This window comes from Natrix helvetica (genome assembly GCF_964273705.1).
Source record: "Natrix helvetica genome assembly, chromosome: 4".
Taxonomy (NCBI): domain Eukaryota; kingdom Metazoa; phylum Chordata; class Lepidosauria; order Squamata; family Natricidae; genus Natrix; species Natrix helvetica.
Window position 1 is genome coordinate 116,766,357 of NC_138550.1, and position 18,582 is coordinate 116,784,938.

Sequence of the window (18,582 nt, forward strand, 5' to 3'; positions counted from 1 at the left end):
TTTTGCTATAGTTGTTAAGTGAATCACTGCACTTAAGTCACAAAAGGTCACATGACTATCATAAATATGTGTCAGTTGCCAAGCACCTGAATTTTGGTCATGTGACCATTCAGATGCTGCAATGGTTATAAGTGGAAATGTCATAAGTCACTTTTTCATTTCTGTTGTAATTTATAATGGTCACTAAACGAATTGGTGTTAAGTCGAGGATTACCTGTAGAGAACTCCGATACTTCTGTCATAAAATTTTCCAATATAAAATACACAAAAATATATATAGCACAAACTGCATTTTAATAGTTTAAGAGCCTTTCAGTGAGAACAAATAAACTTTTCGTTTAGGCTGGAGAAGAACAGACCAAGAATTATGAATCCTGTTTATCTTCTACAACTATCTGGATCTTCGATCCAGGTGCTTTTTAACTCAGCAATTGCAACAAACAATATCACACTATCAATGTAACCTGATTCCCCCCCCCCCCAAAAAAAGGATGGGAAGTCATGGCGACGGCATAGAGCAGTTGCCCAACCTTTTCAGTTTTTCAGACCAGTGGAGGAAGGGAGAGGAGATGGTTCAGTGTGAGCAGGCATGCACATGCGCGCAGCCCCATTTGTGTGAGCAGCGGACATGCGTGCCACCTGCTCGCGTAAATAAAGCACAGGTGCACACGGTCACCCACTTCTCACAAAAGTGGTGATGTTAATTCACCAATACTGGGCTAGTGCACCAGAATCTTACTCTTCCCTAAAGACAGAAAGGCATATAAATTCACTTTTACCACAATTTAAAAGAAATTAAATATGAAACTAGTCTGAAAAACTGTTTTGCTGAATTTCATTTCTGAAGTTCTCAATACAATCCTTAATGTATTCAGCTAACTATAAAAATACAATGCATCCACTAAAATAAAGTTTCAAGAGAACATCTTAAGTCATTATTCCAATAACTAAAGTGGAAATATATTGTAAATGATGCCTGTTAATAGTATCTACACAAACATTAGCACTAACAATCTGTTCCAGCTGTAACATATATTATATAATGGGCTATTTAATTTACACCTTTTGTAATTGTTTAGCATTATACTTTTGACAATATATGATGCAAGGAAAACACTTAAAGGTAGTCCTCAACTTACGATCACAACTGAGACCAGAATTTTGATTGTTACACAAGGGAATTGTTAAGTGATTCATACCCAATTCTATGACCCTTTTTTGCCATAGTTGTTAAGTGAATCACTGCAGTTAAGTGAATCACATGGTTGGTAAATCTGGCTTCCCCCATTGACTCTATTTGTTAGAAGATGGCTGAGAAAGTCGCAAATGGCAATCGTATGACCCCAGGATGCTGCATCTGTCATAAATAGATGTTGGTAAGTGTGAAGGATGCTTTTTAGTCACATTTTTCAGTGACATTGTAAATTTGAATGGTTGTGCTTCAAGGGCTACCTTTATATATAGTTCAAATTTTTTTTTGTTGTATTATGCCACTCTAATAGTCTACTACAGGGGTGTCTGGGAGTTGAAGTCCACAAGTCTGGGAGTTGAAGTCCACAAGTCTTAAAGTTGCCAAGTTTGGACACCTCTGGTCTACTATATTTGCAAAGAAACACTGATCATTATATGGGAAAGTATTGACATTATATATTATTTGTGCTCATAGCTGCTTTTCCTTTTTAATTAGTGCATGATCTACAGTAATTTCTTTTCAGTTTTCTTCCTCAAACAGATCTTAAGAACATGTGGGTTCAGTTTGCTATGGTTTCCCACATATCCCTTTAATAACATGTAAGCAGCAATGTAAGATTCAAATAGCATAATTGCCCCTGAACTTAGTATTAATCACCTAATTAATTTTAGTATAAACATTAAATAGTACAAATCTGAAATTTGTCAGAGACAATTCAAGCACCTGATCCTTTGTTCTCTATTGTGTCCCTAACTAATCATAACTGCAGCATTGTTGTATACTTTTTTCCTTTTTCCATTTTGTACAGCAGAACACAAATGTAAACCTATACCAGCTTTGCTTTGTTGATATTCCTAAATGTGTAGCCTGTTTTGTGATGACGGTTCAGAACACCTGCAATTTTGCGGTTGTTTTTTTTTTAAACTGTGCAATTCAGATGAATAGAAAAATATTTCCTTGTCCTTAGAGACAGTTGGCCAGAGCAAATAACAGCTGGGTAAATCTAGCACTCATAAATGAAACAATATCTAAAATAATATTGCTAGATGTGACACAACCCCTTTTAAATCCTCACTGGAGTTTAAATCTGCCACTACTTTTTTGCACCTTCCATTCTTTGATTGGGAAGCTCTGCGCCTTTCTTACAAGAAGGGAAGCTTTCTCATCCAATGATTCTTCCAAGCAGGAATTCACTTATGGAACCGGATAATTCACTCCAGCTAAATCCCTACAGTAACATCAGTTAAAAGCAACAGGGGTGGATAGCTAGCACATTTTTTTCCATACCAGTGTTGTCTATGACTTTCCTATGGAGCTGCTGGTTTTTATGTACTTAAGTAAGTATAAGAATTCCCTATATTCTATAGCTCCTTTTTTACTGATATTGCAGTGGCATGTAATTCAAATAATAGGAAACAGCAATCTAATTTCTTCCATAATTTATGAACTGGTCTAGAGACTCCTAAAAACAGAGAGTCCTCATTCTCTTTCCAAACAAATCTAGCTTGTAAATGAATCCTAACTCTATCTCAATGAGTCTTCATAAAACAAACAATTTACTCTCAGATTGGCTTGGCAGATTGAGGCAAGAATAAGCTCCTTCGCAACATCCAGCAGATCAACACTATCACAGTGTGATGCAGCCATAAAATATGTGGAAAGGATCATCTTTCCCCAAAACAACATTAGAAAATGAAGACTCAGCTTTCCTTAAGGTCTCAACGTAATTCATTACAGTTGGGAATTTAGCACTTAATATCAGCTGAAAGTACCAAGCTTAGATTTCTTCCCATCCGTCGATGTTAATAAATCCTCAGCTTTGTTCTGTCCACTACTATGGGCATATTCCCACAAGTAGATAGGTGTGCATGTGCCATTCAAGAACATTTAATAGCAATGAAAAACTGAAGAAAGATGAAGAAAGGCCCAACAGAGATTTACTTAGAGTCCTGCGAAAAAATCAGGTGGAACAACAGCTGATGACCTCTTTCTATCAGTCCACCATAGAAAGTGTCCTCACATATTGCATTACAATATGGTATGCTGGTTTAACAGCTGCGGACAGGAAGGCACTACAGAGTGATCAATTCGGCACAAGAAACCATTGGTTGTCCTCTGACACTGGATGACATCGCCAGATCTCGCTGCTTCAGCAGAGTAAGGAAGATACTCAGAGATGATTCATACCCTGGTCAGTGTGCCTTTGCACTTCTACCGTCAGGCAGAAGACATCAAACTACAGCCAGCCGAACAAATAGGTTTAAAGATAGTTTCTAGCCTTGGGCTGTCAGGCTTTTAAATACAACCACAATCACTCCATGCACATGCCAGTTTTTTTCTTTTTCTTTCTTTTTTCGTTTCTGCTATAATTTTGCAGTGAAGTTAAAACCAATTTTGTTGTATTTAAGTACAATGACAATAAAGATTATACTTATACTTATTAAGCACTGTATGCTATAATGATAGCTGGCAGGTCACACAAGAAGTTATGGTTGGGTTAACTAAATTTAATTCCTCTGTCTGCATAGTATATTATATATTCAAACAAATAAAAAGTTTCAAAACAAATGAAAATTAAGTAAATTATTAAATTAAAATTAAACATTGCAAAACAAACTTTCAGATTTTTGCATTGTTCAAACATCATTAAAAATACAATGGCTGGCTTCCTACATGCTGACTCACAAACCACTTAAGCCCATTTTAGTCTAATGTAGCGGGTTGCATGTATCCATTATGTCTTGAACCACAATTTTTCCAACTTTGAAAAAAACTAATCAAAACAATATTTTTCAGAAAGATTTGCAGCATACACTCTCTTTTCTCAATCCTAATAAATGTTTCTTCCCTCCAATATAGGATGAGGTACACATTTCTTGAATTTTGGCTTAAAGCACCAAGTGTTACTTCATAAATAACTTCCTCCATTCATAAATAGCTAATCTTAAACTCGTGTTTAAGATACACTGAGTTAAATGTAAAATACCCATTATTCTACCTGTTGCTACTTTTGGCGTAAACTTTAAAAGCTATTAAAGCATTGAAAATTACTACTGAAAATAGCTGGTTTCGGTATAGGTGAAGAAAAAACATGAACCTACCAACACAGTCACAGCATTCATCCCAAAGTGTGCCTAGACAAAGCATGCACTCCTTGCAGCAAGAACAGTTTCCTTCACCAGGTCGGCATTGACACAGCTCCTAGATAATGAGAGACACACAGACACACAGACAGATGAAAGATTACAGACAAAAATAAGCCACATTATATTATGTCCTTGATATGTGTGGTATCAATGAAAGATTATGATTTGCATTTATGGTTCTTAAATAATCAAACTCTGCATGAGGAAATCGTGGTAGCTGAATGTCCTGGCTGAATGTCCTGACTGAATGTATAAACTTCCCTCTATGATCCCTTATAAATTTAGTCCAGCCTTTGGATGTAGAGTCTCCAAGCCCCACTTATCTTCATTTTAGTGCCTTGAAAAACAAACTGGACAAAAATATAATGAACATTAATTCCATCTAGTAAATAGCCAATTATAAAATTCCTTCCTCGATCTGGTAATGGCACAGATAGCTATCAGTAACAGTCAAAGAAAGAGTGCAACCCTGTTGCAAACATGAAAACTATCTTGCTTTAATACCTTGTTTCCCAGAAAATAAAACAGGGTCTTATTTTCTTTTGACCCCTGAAATAAGTGCTTGGCCTTATTTTCAGGGCAGTCTTATTATTTTTGAGGTGCAGGAGGCAGAAAGCGTGGTCACCTCATGGTTGCTGCTGTGTTGCAATATTTTCAGGGAGGGTTTATTTTCGGGGGAGGGCTTATTTTACCACATGCGCTCAAAAGCCCGATTGGGCTTTAGTAAGGAAGGTCTTATTTTCAGGGAAACAGGATAGTAGTAGTAATAATAATAATAATAAATTTTTATTTGTTAGCCGCACCCTCTCCCGAAGGACTCGGGGCGGCGTACAATAAAAACACATAAAATATACAAGTAAACAATACATATACAGATAAAAATAAACACATACACGTACGTACACATATACATATACATGGAGGAGGTATCAAATATGTAAAACAGAATTTAAAATTGACAATTTAAAACACCCTCAATTAAATTAGAAGATTTAAAAAACCCGTCAGGAGCGATAGATAAAACTATGGTTGAGCCAGGCCAGCTAATTGGAAGAGGTGGGTCTTGAGCTTTGCACGAAAGGAGCGGAGGTCAGAGGTAGTCCTGATATCAGGGGGGAGGTCATTCCACAGGGCTGGGCCCGTCACAGAGAAGGGTCTGCTCCTAGGCGTCGCCCCCCGACACTGTTTGGTGGACGGCACCTGGAGAAGTCCCTCTCTGTGCGAGCGAATTGGTCGTAGGGATGTATGGGGCAGGATGCGATCTGTAATCTTTCCTCTAAACATAATCCTTAACTCTAAGATAAGATATATTCAAAATATATACAGAAGCACGCTATGCTAAAAGTTATTTCTTTACAACAACACCATTACCACCCCCGTCCCCACATAGAACTTTGGATAATACCCAATTGTTGGGAAAAGCTTTAGAAATTATGGACAGCCCCATTTCTAATGTCAGAATAAGACAAAAACAGATGCAAAAAAATAGATATACATTCACATATTTTATACTTTTACAGACCTATATATCATTGTGCTACCAGGATACAATGTTAAGCAATCAATAGACTACTAAAATTTAGTAGCCTTTAGTTGGGTGCATTATAGGGCAAGCATTTTTTCAACCACGATTTCTCAAAGGACTAACTTACAGAACACATCTGAAATCCATGACCAATGACTCCAGTGGAATTGCAATTTGGCAAATTTTATAAAACATTTTATGACATAAAAATTATCAATAAGCATTTTATAACACAAAATGTCATAAAACATTTCCTGTAGACAATTCCTGATGTTTGACGATGCAAATGCACAAGGCAGATACATCTCTGAATATCTCCCTGATTTTTTAGGAACTTTTCCAGTATATTAGAACTCTACTTTCTTTGAAGGCAATGAGGAATCTGGTATGGAAATATCTCTGAAATGATGACCTAACAGTTCACACGTTGCCAAGCATATATTATGTATTTTGTCTGGTTTTAATAAGAACATAAATAATTCCTTCAACACTGTCAAACCATTTACTAAGTCTGTACTACTATTAAGTCTGTACTATTAATCTTCTCATCGTTCCTATCACCCATCTCGTCCCACTTATGACTGTAACTTTGTTGCTTGCATCCTTGCAATTTATATTGTTTCCTAATATGATTTGATTGCTTATTTGTACCCTATGACTATCATTAAGTCTTGTACCTTATGATTCTTGACAAATGTATCTTTTCTTTTATGTACACTGAGAGTATATGCATCAAGACAAATTCCTTGTGTGTCCAATCACACTTGGCCAGTAAAGAAATCTATTCTATTCTGTTCAAGTTGCACTTACTCAGGAGGAGGATGCATCTAATATAGAACCATATTGCAAGTTACATATAAACATACCAACCTATTACAACAATTATGATTACAGTTTCATAAGTTAGCAAAAGCCAGACACACTATTTGAAAACTATTGATTTAAAATTCATCTTAAATACTGATTAGAAAATAAATTGTGCCGAATAAACTTTGTTTCCACAACTCTTGAATGATAGATGGGTTCATACAATTGGCTAACCCACTGATTATTTTTATCACTTTATTATGGATCAAGTCAGAATAGCTGACTTACAGTGCATATTAAGCCAAAATCAGTCCCTGCTTTTTTGCTTATGGTATAGGAACCAAAAAGATTGTATTTATGCATTACAAAAAGTCACGTTATGTTGAATTCAAGTCACCATGGGTTATCTCACTAATACAAATCATATTAGGGCACAATCTTGTCATTCATTTGCTAGATATATCCATGTGATCTGCTAGAAGCAATATATCTACTTATATTGTTACAATTTAGAGATTTATTTTTTTATGAGAACTCTTTCCCCCCCATAAGTTAAATAAGTTGAGATTGTTGAAAAGTTTTATGATACTTGAAATCCCATCTGAACTGGGTTTAAAGAGAACTATCCAGAAAGACAAAACAAATGAAACATGTTTCAATACAAGATTGTTGACTTCATTCACATCTGTTGCACAGCTGATAAAATAAATATTTATGTCGACCATTCCCTGCATTCTATAAAATGGAGTACAGTTCATGCAATCTCTTCTATCCACATGAAGGAAAGAAATGGATTAATACTAGATTAATCTCCCTCAGTTCTTCCCCTCTCTTCAGTACAAGCTCTTATTATACAAAAGAAAAGTCTTCTAAAAATTAATTACTTCTATCTGTGAGGGTAACTTAACTTACACAGTATCCACTAAAACTTGTATATTTAATCAGGGCTTTAATATACAATATTTTTTTTCAGATAAAGAATCTTAATTTAGGGATAATCCCTTATAATGTATTTATAAATTAAATTAAGGTGTTAATCAGTACAGTATTTATTTTTTGACTTGTCAATGAACCATGAAATGCACCAGAACTGTATTTTTGTTAAGGTTCTTTTTTTTAAACAAATGCTCATTATTAAATTTAATTATGAAAATTACAAAAATGTTCAGCAGAAAAAAAGGTTAAAAGGTTTCTAAAAATAAATTATTTAATTTGTTATCTTGATGATAAGAGTGAAGAATTTCCTCATAGGATTATTAATAATTATACTTTATCACACAGAAATATATGCATCTGTACTTCTTTAACATTTGGGGCAAAAGATTAGGCACATTTGGACATGTTAAGTAGGCATAGATTTCAAATTTATACACCAGTTCTCCCTCTAAAAACCCTGAAGATATTTACAGTGAAGTCTTATTGGTGCTAAACACTATAGTTTCAATAATGTCTCACATTCTGGAAGTTGCTTTTTCCCTTTTCTTTTTAATTTAAAATATAGTTTCAAAAAAGATAATGTCTATAGTTGGAGAGTTACAATTATAAAACTGATGTTCAAGATTAAAAAAACCGAGCAAAGTACTTTGAATTGTTTTCACAATGTTAAAAAAAAGGAAATACGAACTTTTGAGCTTAGTAACAAAACCTTTATGGTTTAACATTTACTTAAAACCAGTATGCAAACAGCCAAGAAATAAGCCTCAAGTATGTGTTAGAATTAGATGTTGATGAATTAGTTATTTCTAATTTTAATTCACCCACAGTTACCAAGTTGATGCAGTTCAGAGGTTATTATTCCAGGACAATTATTGCATAATTCAAAGGTAGGTAATGAGATGAACCTGAGTCCCCAGTATGCCTGCAGAAACTTACCTTGGCATCACTAGCATCAATGCCCATACTGACTAATCTTTATTTAGGTTAAATGGAATCTGGCTCCTAAAAAATCAAACTGTCTGCTACCATCTTCATTTGTATTTACAAGAGGTGACACTAGGAATTTTTAGAAAGCCAATAAAAAGATGTAAAGCAAATATTTTGGTCTAGTGGTTAAGTTACCAGGCTAGAAAAGCAAGAGGCTGTGAGTTCTAATTGCACTTTGGGCATAAAAATTGGGTGGATTACTTTGGGCCAGACACACTCTTTGGGCCAGATCCACTCTCTCAGTGCCACCTTGTGTTATTTATAAAAATAATAAAGATGGGTTAAAAAAATTGTTGGAGCATAGTGCTTTATTTGGAAGCATCCATGTTGCCAGGAAAATAATAAAAACAAAAGTAAGTTGGGATGGTAACATGCAACTATCATGATAAATTATAATGTTTACCTTCTGCTTCCTGGTGATTTTTGCCACATTCTGGAACATTTGCCTATGTTGACTCACGTTTGCCATTCTATTTCTATTCATCTCTTTTGAAAATATATTTTTGGATTTCTTTCCAATCCATTTTTGAATTTACAATTCTGGTCATGTGTTACTGGAAAAACTGGCCATTTTATGCTTCAAAACTATCTGCCATTTATCACATGCAAAGTGTTTCCCTACAGAGATATTTTTGCTTTGATTTCTTTTTCTAAGTGACGATCTGGCTGCAGAGATGATGAGTGTGTTCCAGACAGAAGAATTCTACAACCAGGAGCAATGTTTCAACATCAGTGCATGCACACTTAAATTCTGTACTCCGATTCTAGGATAAGTCTATAAATTTGGTAAATTAAATCAGCAAAGGTTGTATAAATGCATTAGTAAACATGAAATACCCAGTGCTAACTTTAGAATCACTTCCCAAACATAATACAAAGAAAAACAAACGTGTCACACAGTTCGGTAAAAAAAATATTTGACCTCTTTTGGATTTCTGTATTTTTGCATATCTTTGCCAGCAAATGTTACCACAGGTTCCACAGGGATCTTACTAATATACTGTAGAGACTTTGAAGTGAACATATAACACCAAAGTGAGAAACTTATTTCAGTATGTAACTTTTTCCCTATTCACTCAGAGTTATCCATCAGCTTCTCCTAATGTTATTTAGTTCTAAACATTCTTCAAAAAACTAAAAAGCAAAAGAAAGTATGTATTGCTTGCCTATTTTACATAAATAAAATATACTCATTTCTGGCCAAAATGTAATACTTCCTTATGAGTTTTAAATATTTTTTTTTCACAAAGTATACTGTATATAAATAAGCCTCATCTGTAATAATATAAAAAATTATGAGTAGTTAAAACAAATCCCCAAAATTAATTCCAAGTTAATTACAGTAATAGCAACATGTTCTACCATTTTAATTACATTCAAACAGAACACTTTAATTTTGATGGAATAGTAAACTTTTATAGCCCTATATTAAGAAAAATCATCAAAGCTCATTGTTTTCATATTTGTTTGATCAATATATTTTTCCTGTATCTACTCTGTCACATAGTTTTCTACAGCAATTTTTTGTACCAGAGATCCAGTTTTATGTTGTGTTTAGATGAGAAATTAGTAGTCACTTTCAATTCATGGATAAACCCATGCAGCATGAAAAAAAAAGTACACTGGATAAACAAAGTGGTATTTTAGCTGGTAATTCGATATTTCAAGAAATACCTTCTCCATTATGGAGGAGGATAGGACCTTCAGACATCTTCAACCATCTTCTTCCAGGTGCTTCCCCCAAGTGATATGTTTCACCTGTAATGTTCCACTCATGTTTGAGGGAAGCATGCATGGTACCCACATAAATACCTCCTCAGTGCAAGACAAAACTTCTCCTTCAGGGCATTTGTATTATTTTAAGTATCTGATCAGTTTTGGACTAATATTTGATTATATATGTCCTATATTTTCCTTATTGTATTTATTATTTGCTTTTTATTGATTCACTGTAAAAGTAAATCAAATACTTTTTGCTTAATGTATATAACTTAGGTTTCAATTATTTAACTTTACAATCTGGCCAAGAATTTAAGTCTCAGTAGATTAGAATGTTATTACATAAGCAAATCACCACATTAATCAGTTTTACTGATTTCAAAATTCTAATTTTATCTTTTATAAGATGATGCTAATAAGCATTTGCATGTTTCTTCATGCATTCAAAGAATGAAAATACAAAATAAAGATTTCCACATTCAATAAATTTCTCTTCAAAATAATTTTCATTTCATTTCTTTCAAAATTATTAGTACAGAAAAATGTCTGGATTCTTATCAAGCATAAGCGTACATGATCTCATACCTGTATTAGGCATTTGCTGACATCACTAGCACAGAGAGCTTTGTTGCAGCACATGGATGATGGGATCCAGAAGTACAGCAAACTGATTATGAGGAACCCTGGGAAGTACCACAACCTCATCTTTCGTTCAGGAGAGAGATTTCAAAAAATGTTCTAACTGTATTGAAATAAAAAATAGTATGAAGAGCCCATATTTTCTGAGGAAAAGACTAAGCTTCTTTCATCTTTATTCCATAATTCTCAAAGGCAGTTTCTTTTCTTTTGTTTCCCATTAGTTTTTTTATGCTCAGATCAGCTGCATGTTTGGTTAAAAAAAGTTCTCATGTAATTATAAGTCTAGACAATTATTTTTCCATTGACTTCAAAGTTATGTAAAGCATGACACTTCAAACGATAATAAATGTAATTATTTTAGTTACAATCCCATCATTGTATTTATTTGCAACAGATTTATTTCATGGAGTAACAGAAAGAACAGGAAAAGGAGGCCTACTAGAACTAATGTAGAAGAATTCTTTCTGTTGGATAAATGAGAACATGTCATAACATAACCTCATTTCAATTCCAGCTATACAGAAGTATTACTTTACAAACAAGGCTTCTGAAAAAGGGATTGGATGAGTGCCTCATATTAATCAACAGAATATTATATTGATAAAGGATATACCCAGTGATTTAATCTCTGCACTCTGCTTCTAATATTACATACACAAATCATATCTTTCTACTTACTATTTCCCTATCATACTTTTTCCAGTACAGTTGCGAAACAACAAAACATAAAGCAGCAAACAAAAGACAGGAAGGGGGGGGGTCCTTTTTGTCAAACAAGGTCTACCATCTTTTCACTAGATACACCTGAACTTTAGCAGAGCAATTTGGAAAAACCTGAAATGACAAACTTCTCTAGGATTCTTTTTTTTTAATTATTATGTTCTTTATATACTGAACATGATTTAAGAGTTACAAAATAAAGGCAAATAATCTGAACAGTAATTTTAGATTCCTTACTGCAGTGTTTCTCAACCTTGGCGACTTTAAGTCCTGTGGACTTCAACTCCCAGAATTCCCCAGCCAACTGGCTGGGGGATCCTGGGAGTTGAAGTTCACAGGACTTAAAGTAGTCAAGGTTGAGAAACATTGCCTTACTGGAAAATTGTTTTGGAGAAATAATTTGAAAACATATGATAAGCCTTTGAAAATTTTAGTCAACAGAAACCTGTTCGATTGAATCCAGTTTCTACAATTTCATTATGTCAGTCCTTCATTTAAACTTCCCTTCACATAATTTGGTCTATCAATTGAAACTATGAGATCTTTCACAATCCAAAATGTACTATTACAAAAAAAAAACACAGTTGAACATTTATTTGATTCTACATTTCAAAGTTTTTATGATGGACAAAAACTATACAGAGAAACATATTTAGATCAAACAAAGCTGGTCGGAAATTATTCACACCTGTTCACCCGTGGCATATTATTCTCTTTTCTACTTGAATGGCACATTAAACCCTTTTGCCTTACTCAGTAAATCGCTAAATTAAGGCCCCGTAGTTGACAAAGGCAAATTTTCTCCAATGCGTAAGCCCCCAACTCTTTCACGCACTTTAAAAAAAAGGGGCTTTTAATGAAATCTCCAACGCGGCGGCCAAGACCCAATCCCGAGGCAAAAACACAGCTCTCCCCTCCCCACCCGCGCATCTGCTTCGCCTCGCTAAATCGGGTCTAGCGCCTGGGGGAGGATGAGAAATTTAAGGACGGAGGCGAGGGGGGCGGGCGGGAAGGCAACAGAGCGAAGCTCATAAAGTAAACTCAAGTTTCTCAGCATGGACCAGCAAAAAGCGGCGGCGGCAGGGAATACAAAGGACAACTGGAGAGATGGAGCAGCACTCGGCTATCCAGGCTTCAAAGAAAAGTTCGCTTCAGGGCAAGGGGCGCAAGCGACGCCGCTTTCTAAAACCCAAGATCCCGCTAAGCTCCAGGTCCTATAAAACAAGCCGCGCTGTTCAGTCCGTGCGCCCACCTCATGCCTTTCTAAGGGGATACCTCCCCCCCCCGCTCGCTCCCGCATGTTTCCACTGCGCCGGGTCGGCTCGCTTACCTCCCAGTTTCCCCTCCTTCAGAGGCCCCTTGCTCACTCTGCCCGCTTCTTTTCCGACGACCGCCTCTTTCCTCGCCTACCCACCACCCGGCTTCAACTTGCGGGACGAGGAGACGAGGCGAGCCCTTTTCCTGCGGCGGCGGCGGCCCCGCTTGGCTGCCTTTGCACAGGGCCCGACGGCAGGCAGCGTCGACCTACCTTAAAGAGACAGGCCGCGGCAGCTGCCTTCGGAGCAGCTTCGGCTGCGAAGGGAGGCGGGAAAAAGTCAGCCAAGTCGTCTCCTCCTTCTCGGCTTAAACATACAAAGCAAACACGCGCACACACCTCACGGCGCCGGAGGGACTCGCCCACGCGCCGTCTCCTCTCAGAAGGTCCCGGAGCGCATCGCGAAATTCGGCTTCTTGGCGCTCTGGGGCGGGAAAGCGCCTCTGGGGAGGGAGACCTGCCCATCCAGGAATGGCCTCGTTGGTAAGCCGGCCCCTTCTTTGACGCCACGGAGCTCACCTTGGGGCTCAGCGGGGTGACTTCTATCCAGGATAATTCCCGCGGAAGGGGAAAAGAGGTTCGCTTCTCCCCAGTGAACGCGAAGGGCTTTTTCACTTGTGACCCTGAGGAGTTGCGCCTCCGCCTGACCTGTTGCTGGATTGGGCTGTCCACGTATTCGTTTTTGAAAAGTCTGCAAAACGGGACCAAAATAAGTTCTACTTCTCTCTCATACACACACGTAGGATTTTTTTCCCTGCAGAGCTAAGCAAGTATTCGTTGCTTTTCTTTAACACGTGTTGCCATACGCGTTGGGCAACTGCATAAAATGAGCATTTTTTTAAATGGGTGCCAGGGTGTTCACAGAAAAAAGGGCAATAAAGGTAATCTTAATTGATACTGGCACAGGAATTTAAAAGCTCTGTGCCACAGTTGCTAAGACCCACTAGCCTGGTCTCCTCTCCTGGATCACCACATTATCTAATTCTTTGTGGATTGGCTAGAAGTGACTCCTGCTCCCCTTCTTTTGTATAAATTAATACGGTGAGCAAATAAGAAAAAGAAATCCTATTATTAGATCATAATCCATACACATATCTCAGCCACAATGTGATTTGTTTGATTTTGCTATGTGGATCCCAACAGTTTGTGCTTTAGCATATTATTTGAGAGGAGCCAATTTGGGCTTTACTCAGTCTTGTTTGAATTGTGATTTATCATGTGCATACCCAGCACTTAATGATTGACTAGGAATATTAGGCCAGTGGCTATTGTTTGCTGCAGTTAATGCCAAGTTTCATGGGGGCTTAAGTAACCAGTATTATTTATTGAGACCATAGTTGTAAATGCAATACTTGCTTTCCTCTTTCTCTCCCATGTACCCCCTTGGAAGGAAAAAAAAGGTCAGTTCCTGTGCTTATTATATACAAACAAGCCTGGTAGCAACTTTAAGCTGAGTGCAGCAGATATGCCCCAGGCAGTTGATTGCTGTGGATAGAACCACACCAAGGAACTGAGAAAAGCCAGTCTGGTGTAGTGATTAAGGTGGTGGCCTAGAAACCAGAAGCCTGAGTTCTAGTCCCATTTTAGGTATGGAACCAGTTGGGTGACCTGGACCAGTCATTCTCAGCCCAACACACCTCACAGGGTTGTCGTTCAAAGGAAAATAGGAGGAAGGAGCAAAACGTTTAGATTCTACAAGAAAAGTAAATAAAGTGAGATGGACAAGAGCAACTGGAGATCAGAGGTCCCTCCAAAATCATCCCATATGCTATGAAGGACTTTATAATGACGACCAACGTGATCATTTATTTTAAAAAAAGAAAACCAAAATGGAGAAGCCATGTGTGAAAAACTAGGTATACCCTTTACTGGTTCCATATATATATATGAAGAAGCTAAGTAGCAGACAGGTGCAGATCAAGTGCCCTTGATCAAGTGATCATCAGCAACTGTGACTGCCTCTAGTTTTAGAGATTACTAGTAACACAATGCCAAAGAAGAAAGACATCTTAGAGAAGCAAATGTTTCTGCCCATAAATCTGGTGTTATAAGGCCATTTCCATTCCATTTCCATAAATTTCATACTTTTCATTTACTTTATATGGTAATATCATTTTTTCAAAAATAAATCTTTCTATGTCTTATAAAGGAAATCTTAAGCGCTTTTATCATTCGTAGTTAATCAGAAATTTCCATTACGAGCTATCAGAGATAACAACATATTGAAATTTAATTCCATCAAATAAGGTACCACAAATTAATTTCCTATCATCTCCTCTCATAAACTCTTTTGGAAGTTTAACACTTTCCTTCCATTTTGATACCACAGCTTATCACTTTCTCTAATACAAGAAGAAATATATTCTTCCCATATTTTGTATATAAATAAACCTTTAAAGCCTTATTCAGTCTTGGTAAAAACACACCATTAAAATATGCTAGGAAAGAAAATACACACGCACCCACACTTTAACCTTGGTCGAACAAGTCAACTTTATAAATCTTTTTAATTTTAAAAATTTAATGTTCATTTTAAATATTGTTCTAGGAGCTGATTCTTTTAATTCATCTTTTTTCAGGAATTCCTTCAATGGTATAATACATCTCCGCCCTGAGTCCTTTTGGAGAAGGGCGGCATATAAATCCAAATAAACAAACAAACAAAACAAACAAACATCTCTTGTAAATCCAAAATAAGAAAGATATTGAAGTTGAAATCCACACATCCAAGTCATTCTTCCGATTTGTGTCTCTTTTACCATTTAAAATGTTAATCAGTTTCATTTGTAAATCCTGTGTAACATCTTTATCATTATTGTATTATATTATACTGTAATTTTAAATCCATATCCAAAATAGCCTGATTCTCAATTGTATCCTATCTCCTATTTTTAACTCAGTTTTCTAGTAAGAGACAGTGTTAAATTTATCACTACTTTGTTGCCAAATAAGATTGCAGAGAGCAATATACTGTAGATGTTTGGAGGGCTGTAATAAAACTTGTATTTCTAAACCAGTGGGTCTCAACCTTCCCAATGCTGCGACCCTTTAATACAGTTCCTCATGTTGTGGTGACCCCCAACCATAAAATTGGTGTCTCAGTTCCTAAGACCATAGAAAATAATGTGTTTTCGGATGGTCTTAGGCGACCCTGTGAAAGGATTGTTCGACCCCCCAAAGGGATCCCGACCCCCAGGTTGAGAACCACTGTTCTAAACGTTCTTAATATCCCAAAAGCAACATTTCCAGTGATGCTGATTAAGAAAGTGTGAAAACTCAGTGCCTCTTTGAAAGCTCCAAAGCTCAGCTTCGGCAAGGCTGACTCTCCTGACTCCAAAACTCTAAAGGCCTTCTATATGCTCCCCATCACAGTGGCAGGCATTTTGCTGACATAATAGCAATATATTATTATATGTTCACAAATAATAGGAATATACAAGTACAATTTTATCATGGAACTTTCAAGGATTTATTTGTCAAATTGTATAAAACTTCAAAAATGAAAATTTCACAATCACAAGGATTCAAACATCTGTTAGCATGACCAATAGAATTTATTAAACATAGTTATTTACAGTTATTTACATATGTTTCTCTCAGGGAATATTAAAATAGACAATATACAATTTAAGATTTCTCATTGAGAGGCATGTAAAAGGAAATAAATTGGACACTGAAAAACTCCTTTAGAGACCAGGATGTAAGAACTGGTTTTCTAATCTTGTAAAGATTTTAAACAAAATACTCTTTTCAAGTTAAGTCACAAATATGGCATTGTAGCAGCAGAGCAAACGACAAATGGCTCTGTGGAGTTAAGACATAATCCAATAAGCACTGCAACAAACTACAATGAAAAGGGATTCATGCAAATTTCTCTGAATGAATGGATGCTGTACAAAGCAGTATATTGGATTGGTAACAAATATTTCAATCAGTTAGGTACCCTGTAGTAGGGGAAAAATTCAACTGAGCTAGCATGCAGTACCACTCAGTATCAAATCTTAGCAGTAATGGTGATGAACAAGCAGCTAAATCAAACACCATGCTTCTAAAATAAAACCGTTTGTACATTACACATAAGAAACAACAACAATTTTGGTCCAATAAACATTAGACAAAACAGTTTTACAATTAAAATATCTATTTTTGTACAGGGCTGAACATTAAATATAAGAATATTTACATTTGCACAATATGTATAAAATAAGTTATTTTAAAAAATGAAAACAATATAACATTTTTTTCAAAAAGAAAACTGTACAGCAACCTATAAATTATGTAAGATGAATACTCTCTCATTCTGCACATTCCCACAAACTTAAAAGTTCTTCCATAGGTTTTTGTTGTTTTTGTATGTTTAATAATAAAAACCACTGAAGTTTTAAATAGACTTTTTGGTGGACTTACAGCTGCCAGCGCTGTTAAATCTTGAGTAAAAGACTGTCATAGATAGATTTATTGAGTAGATGCTTTTTGAACCCAGAGGTTAAAATAATACCATTTATTAACAAATGGTATTTATATGTGCAATACTGAATGAGATTTGGGGCACATTTCAGAAGGAATACATGGAAATATTGATAAAGGCAGTATTCCATTTTAGTGCTGTAATTTAAGCATCCCACAGTCTTGAGCTGTAACAGCAAGAAATGCTAGCTGTCATATAGGTGTCAACTCAAAGTCGTCATTAACATCCACAAGAGGAACATAGAATTCCTGGATTTCATAAATGCTGATTGATTTGTAAGTTGCAGGATCAAGTTCTTGTAGTTTAAGCTGCCATTCCAGTCTCTGAACAGCATTTAAAGCTGCTGCTTCATGTTGCTGCCTCATCAGGAGACATGTCTATTTCAAAATAAATAGAAGAATCTTTAGTTAGCTCAAGCAAGCTTCAATATAAATAAGCACACTGTACTTCTATTAATACAAGAACTATTACTTTGGCAATCCACAGGTTTGGACTTGTGAAATGATTTGGCCTGGTTCTCATAACCTATTCCAAGAGTTATCTACAGATTTCTTTTAAAAGTTTAATACATAATGTTAATAATAATGCAAATACTGTATTGAATATTAATTTTTAATAATAATAATCTCTTATGTTTAAATAATTTAAAAAATAGTACAATCTATCCTCTAAAACAATAGCTAAAGTGTACAATGACCACCATTGGCTCACTCATCTAGTCAATGGGAGAAATATCTCCCTACACAATTCTTCTAATATTGCATTAAACTCAGAATAACGGATGGAAAAGCTTTTTACATGCAAGGAAACTGTGGGAACTGCTCCTTCTGATTCAGTATCATATAAAACAGTTTTGATTAGCATATAGAACAGAAATGTGGATACAAATGCTATGATAACAGCTATGCTACTATTCCTTTCACATTTGAAATCTTAACAGCAAACACAGTCTTTTTAGAATAGCTCTACATACATTTTGAGACATTCTTTAGCAGAAGAGCAATATAAACTGCTATTTCTACTTGAATTTGTAATAACACAAAGAGACGGATAGAGTGGGCAGCATGTCTAATGACTAGAAATTTTTAATGGAAAATATTTTGGGAGGAGTTCAATGAAAATACGTAC

General features: G+C 35.9%; 2 protein-coding genes across 13 annotated transcripts in view; both read right to left on the minus strand.

The window, feature by feature from the left end:
* Window positions 1-13,730, minus strand: part of TWSG1 (twisted gastrulation BMP signaling modulator 1) — a 29,334-nt gene extending 15,604 nt beyond the window's left edge. For 3 of the 4 annotated variants that reach the window (XM_081951709.1, XM_081951708.1, XM_081951706.1), the window contains exons 1-3: window positions 13,002-13,190; window positions 10,898-11,054; window positions 4,294-4,393 (exon numbers count right to left, since the gene is read on the minus strand). In XM_081951709.1, the coding sequence (XP_081807835.1) occupies window positions 4,294-4,393; window positions 10,898-11,017 (220 nt within the window). In that variant the 5' untranslated portion in view covers window positions 11,018-11,054; window positions 13,002-13,190. The other variant, XM_081951707.1, reaches the window with a different exon arrangement.
* A 2,701-nt stretch (window positions 13,731-16,431) lies between these two features.
* ANKRD12 (ankyrin repeat domain 12) overlaps window positions 16,432-18,582 on the minus strand; it is a 75,329-nt gene continuing 73,178 nt past the window's right edge. For all 9 annotated transcript variants that reach the window (XM_081952773.1, XM_081952780.1, XM_081952779.1 and 6 more), the window contains one exon: window positions 16,432-17,831. In XM_081952773.1, coding sequence (XP_081808899.1) covers window positions 17,646-17,831 — 186 coding nt within the window. In that variant the 3' untranslated portion in view covers window positions 16,432-17,645. The remainder of the gene's footprint in view (window positions 17,832-18,582) is intronic.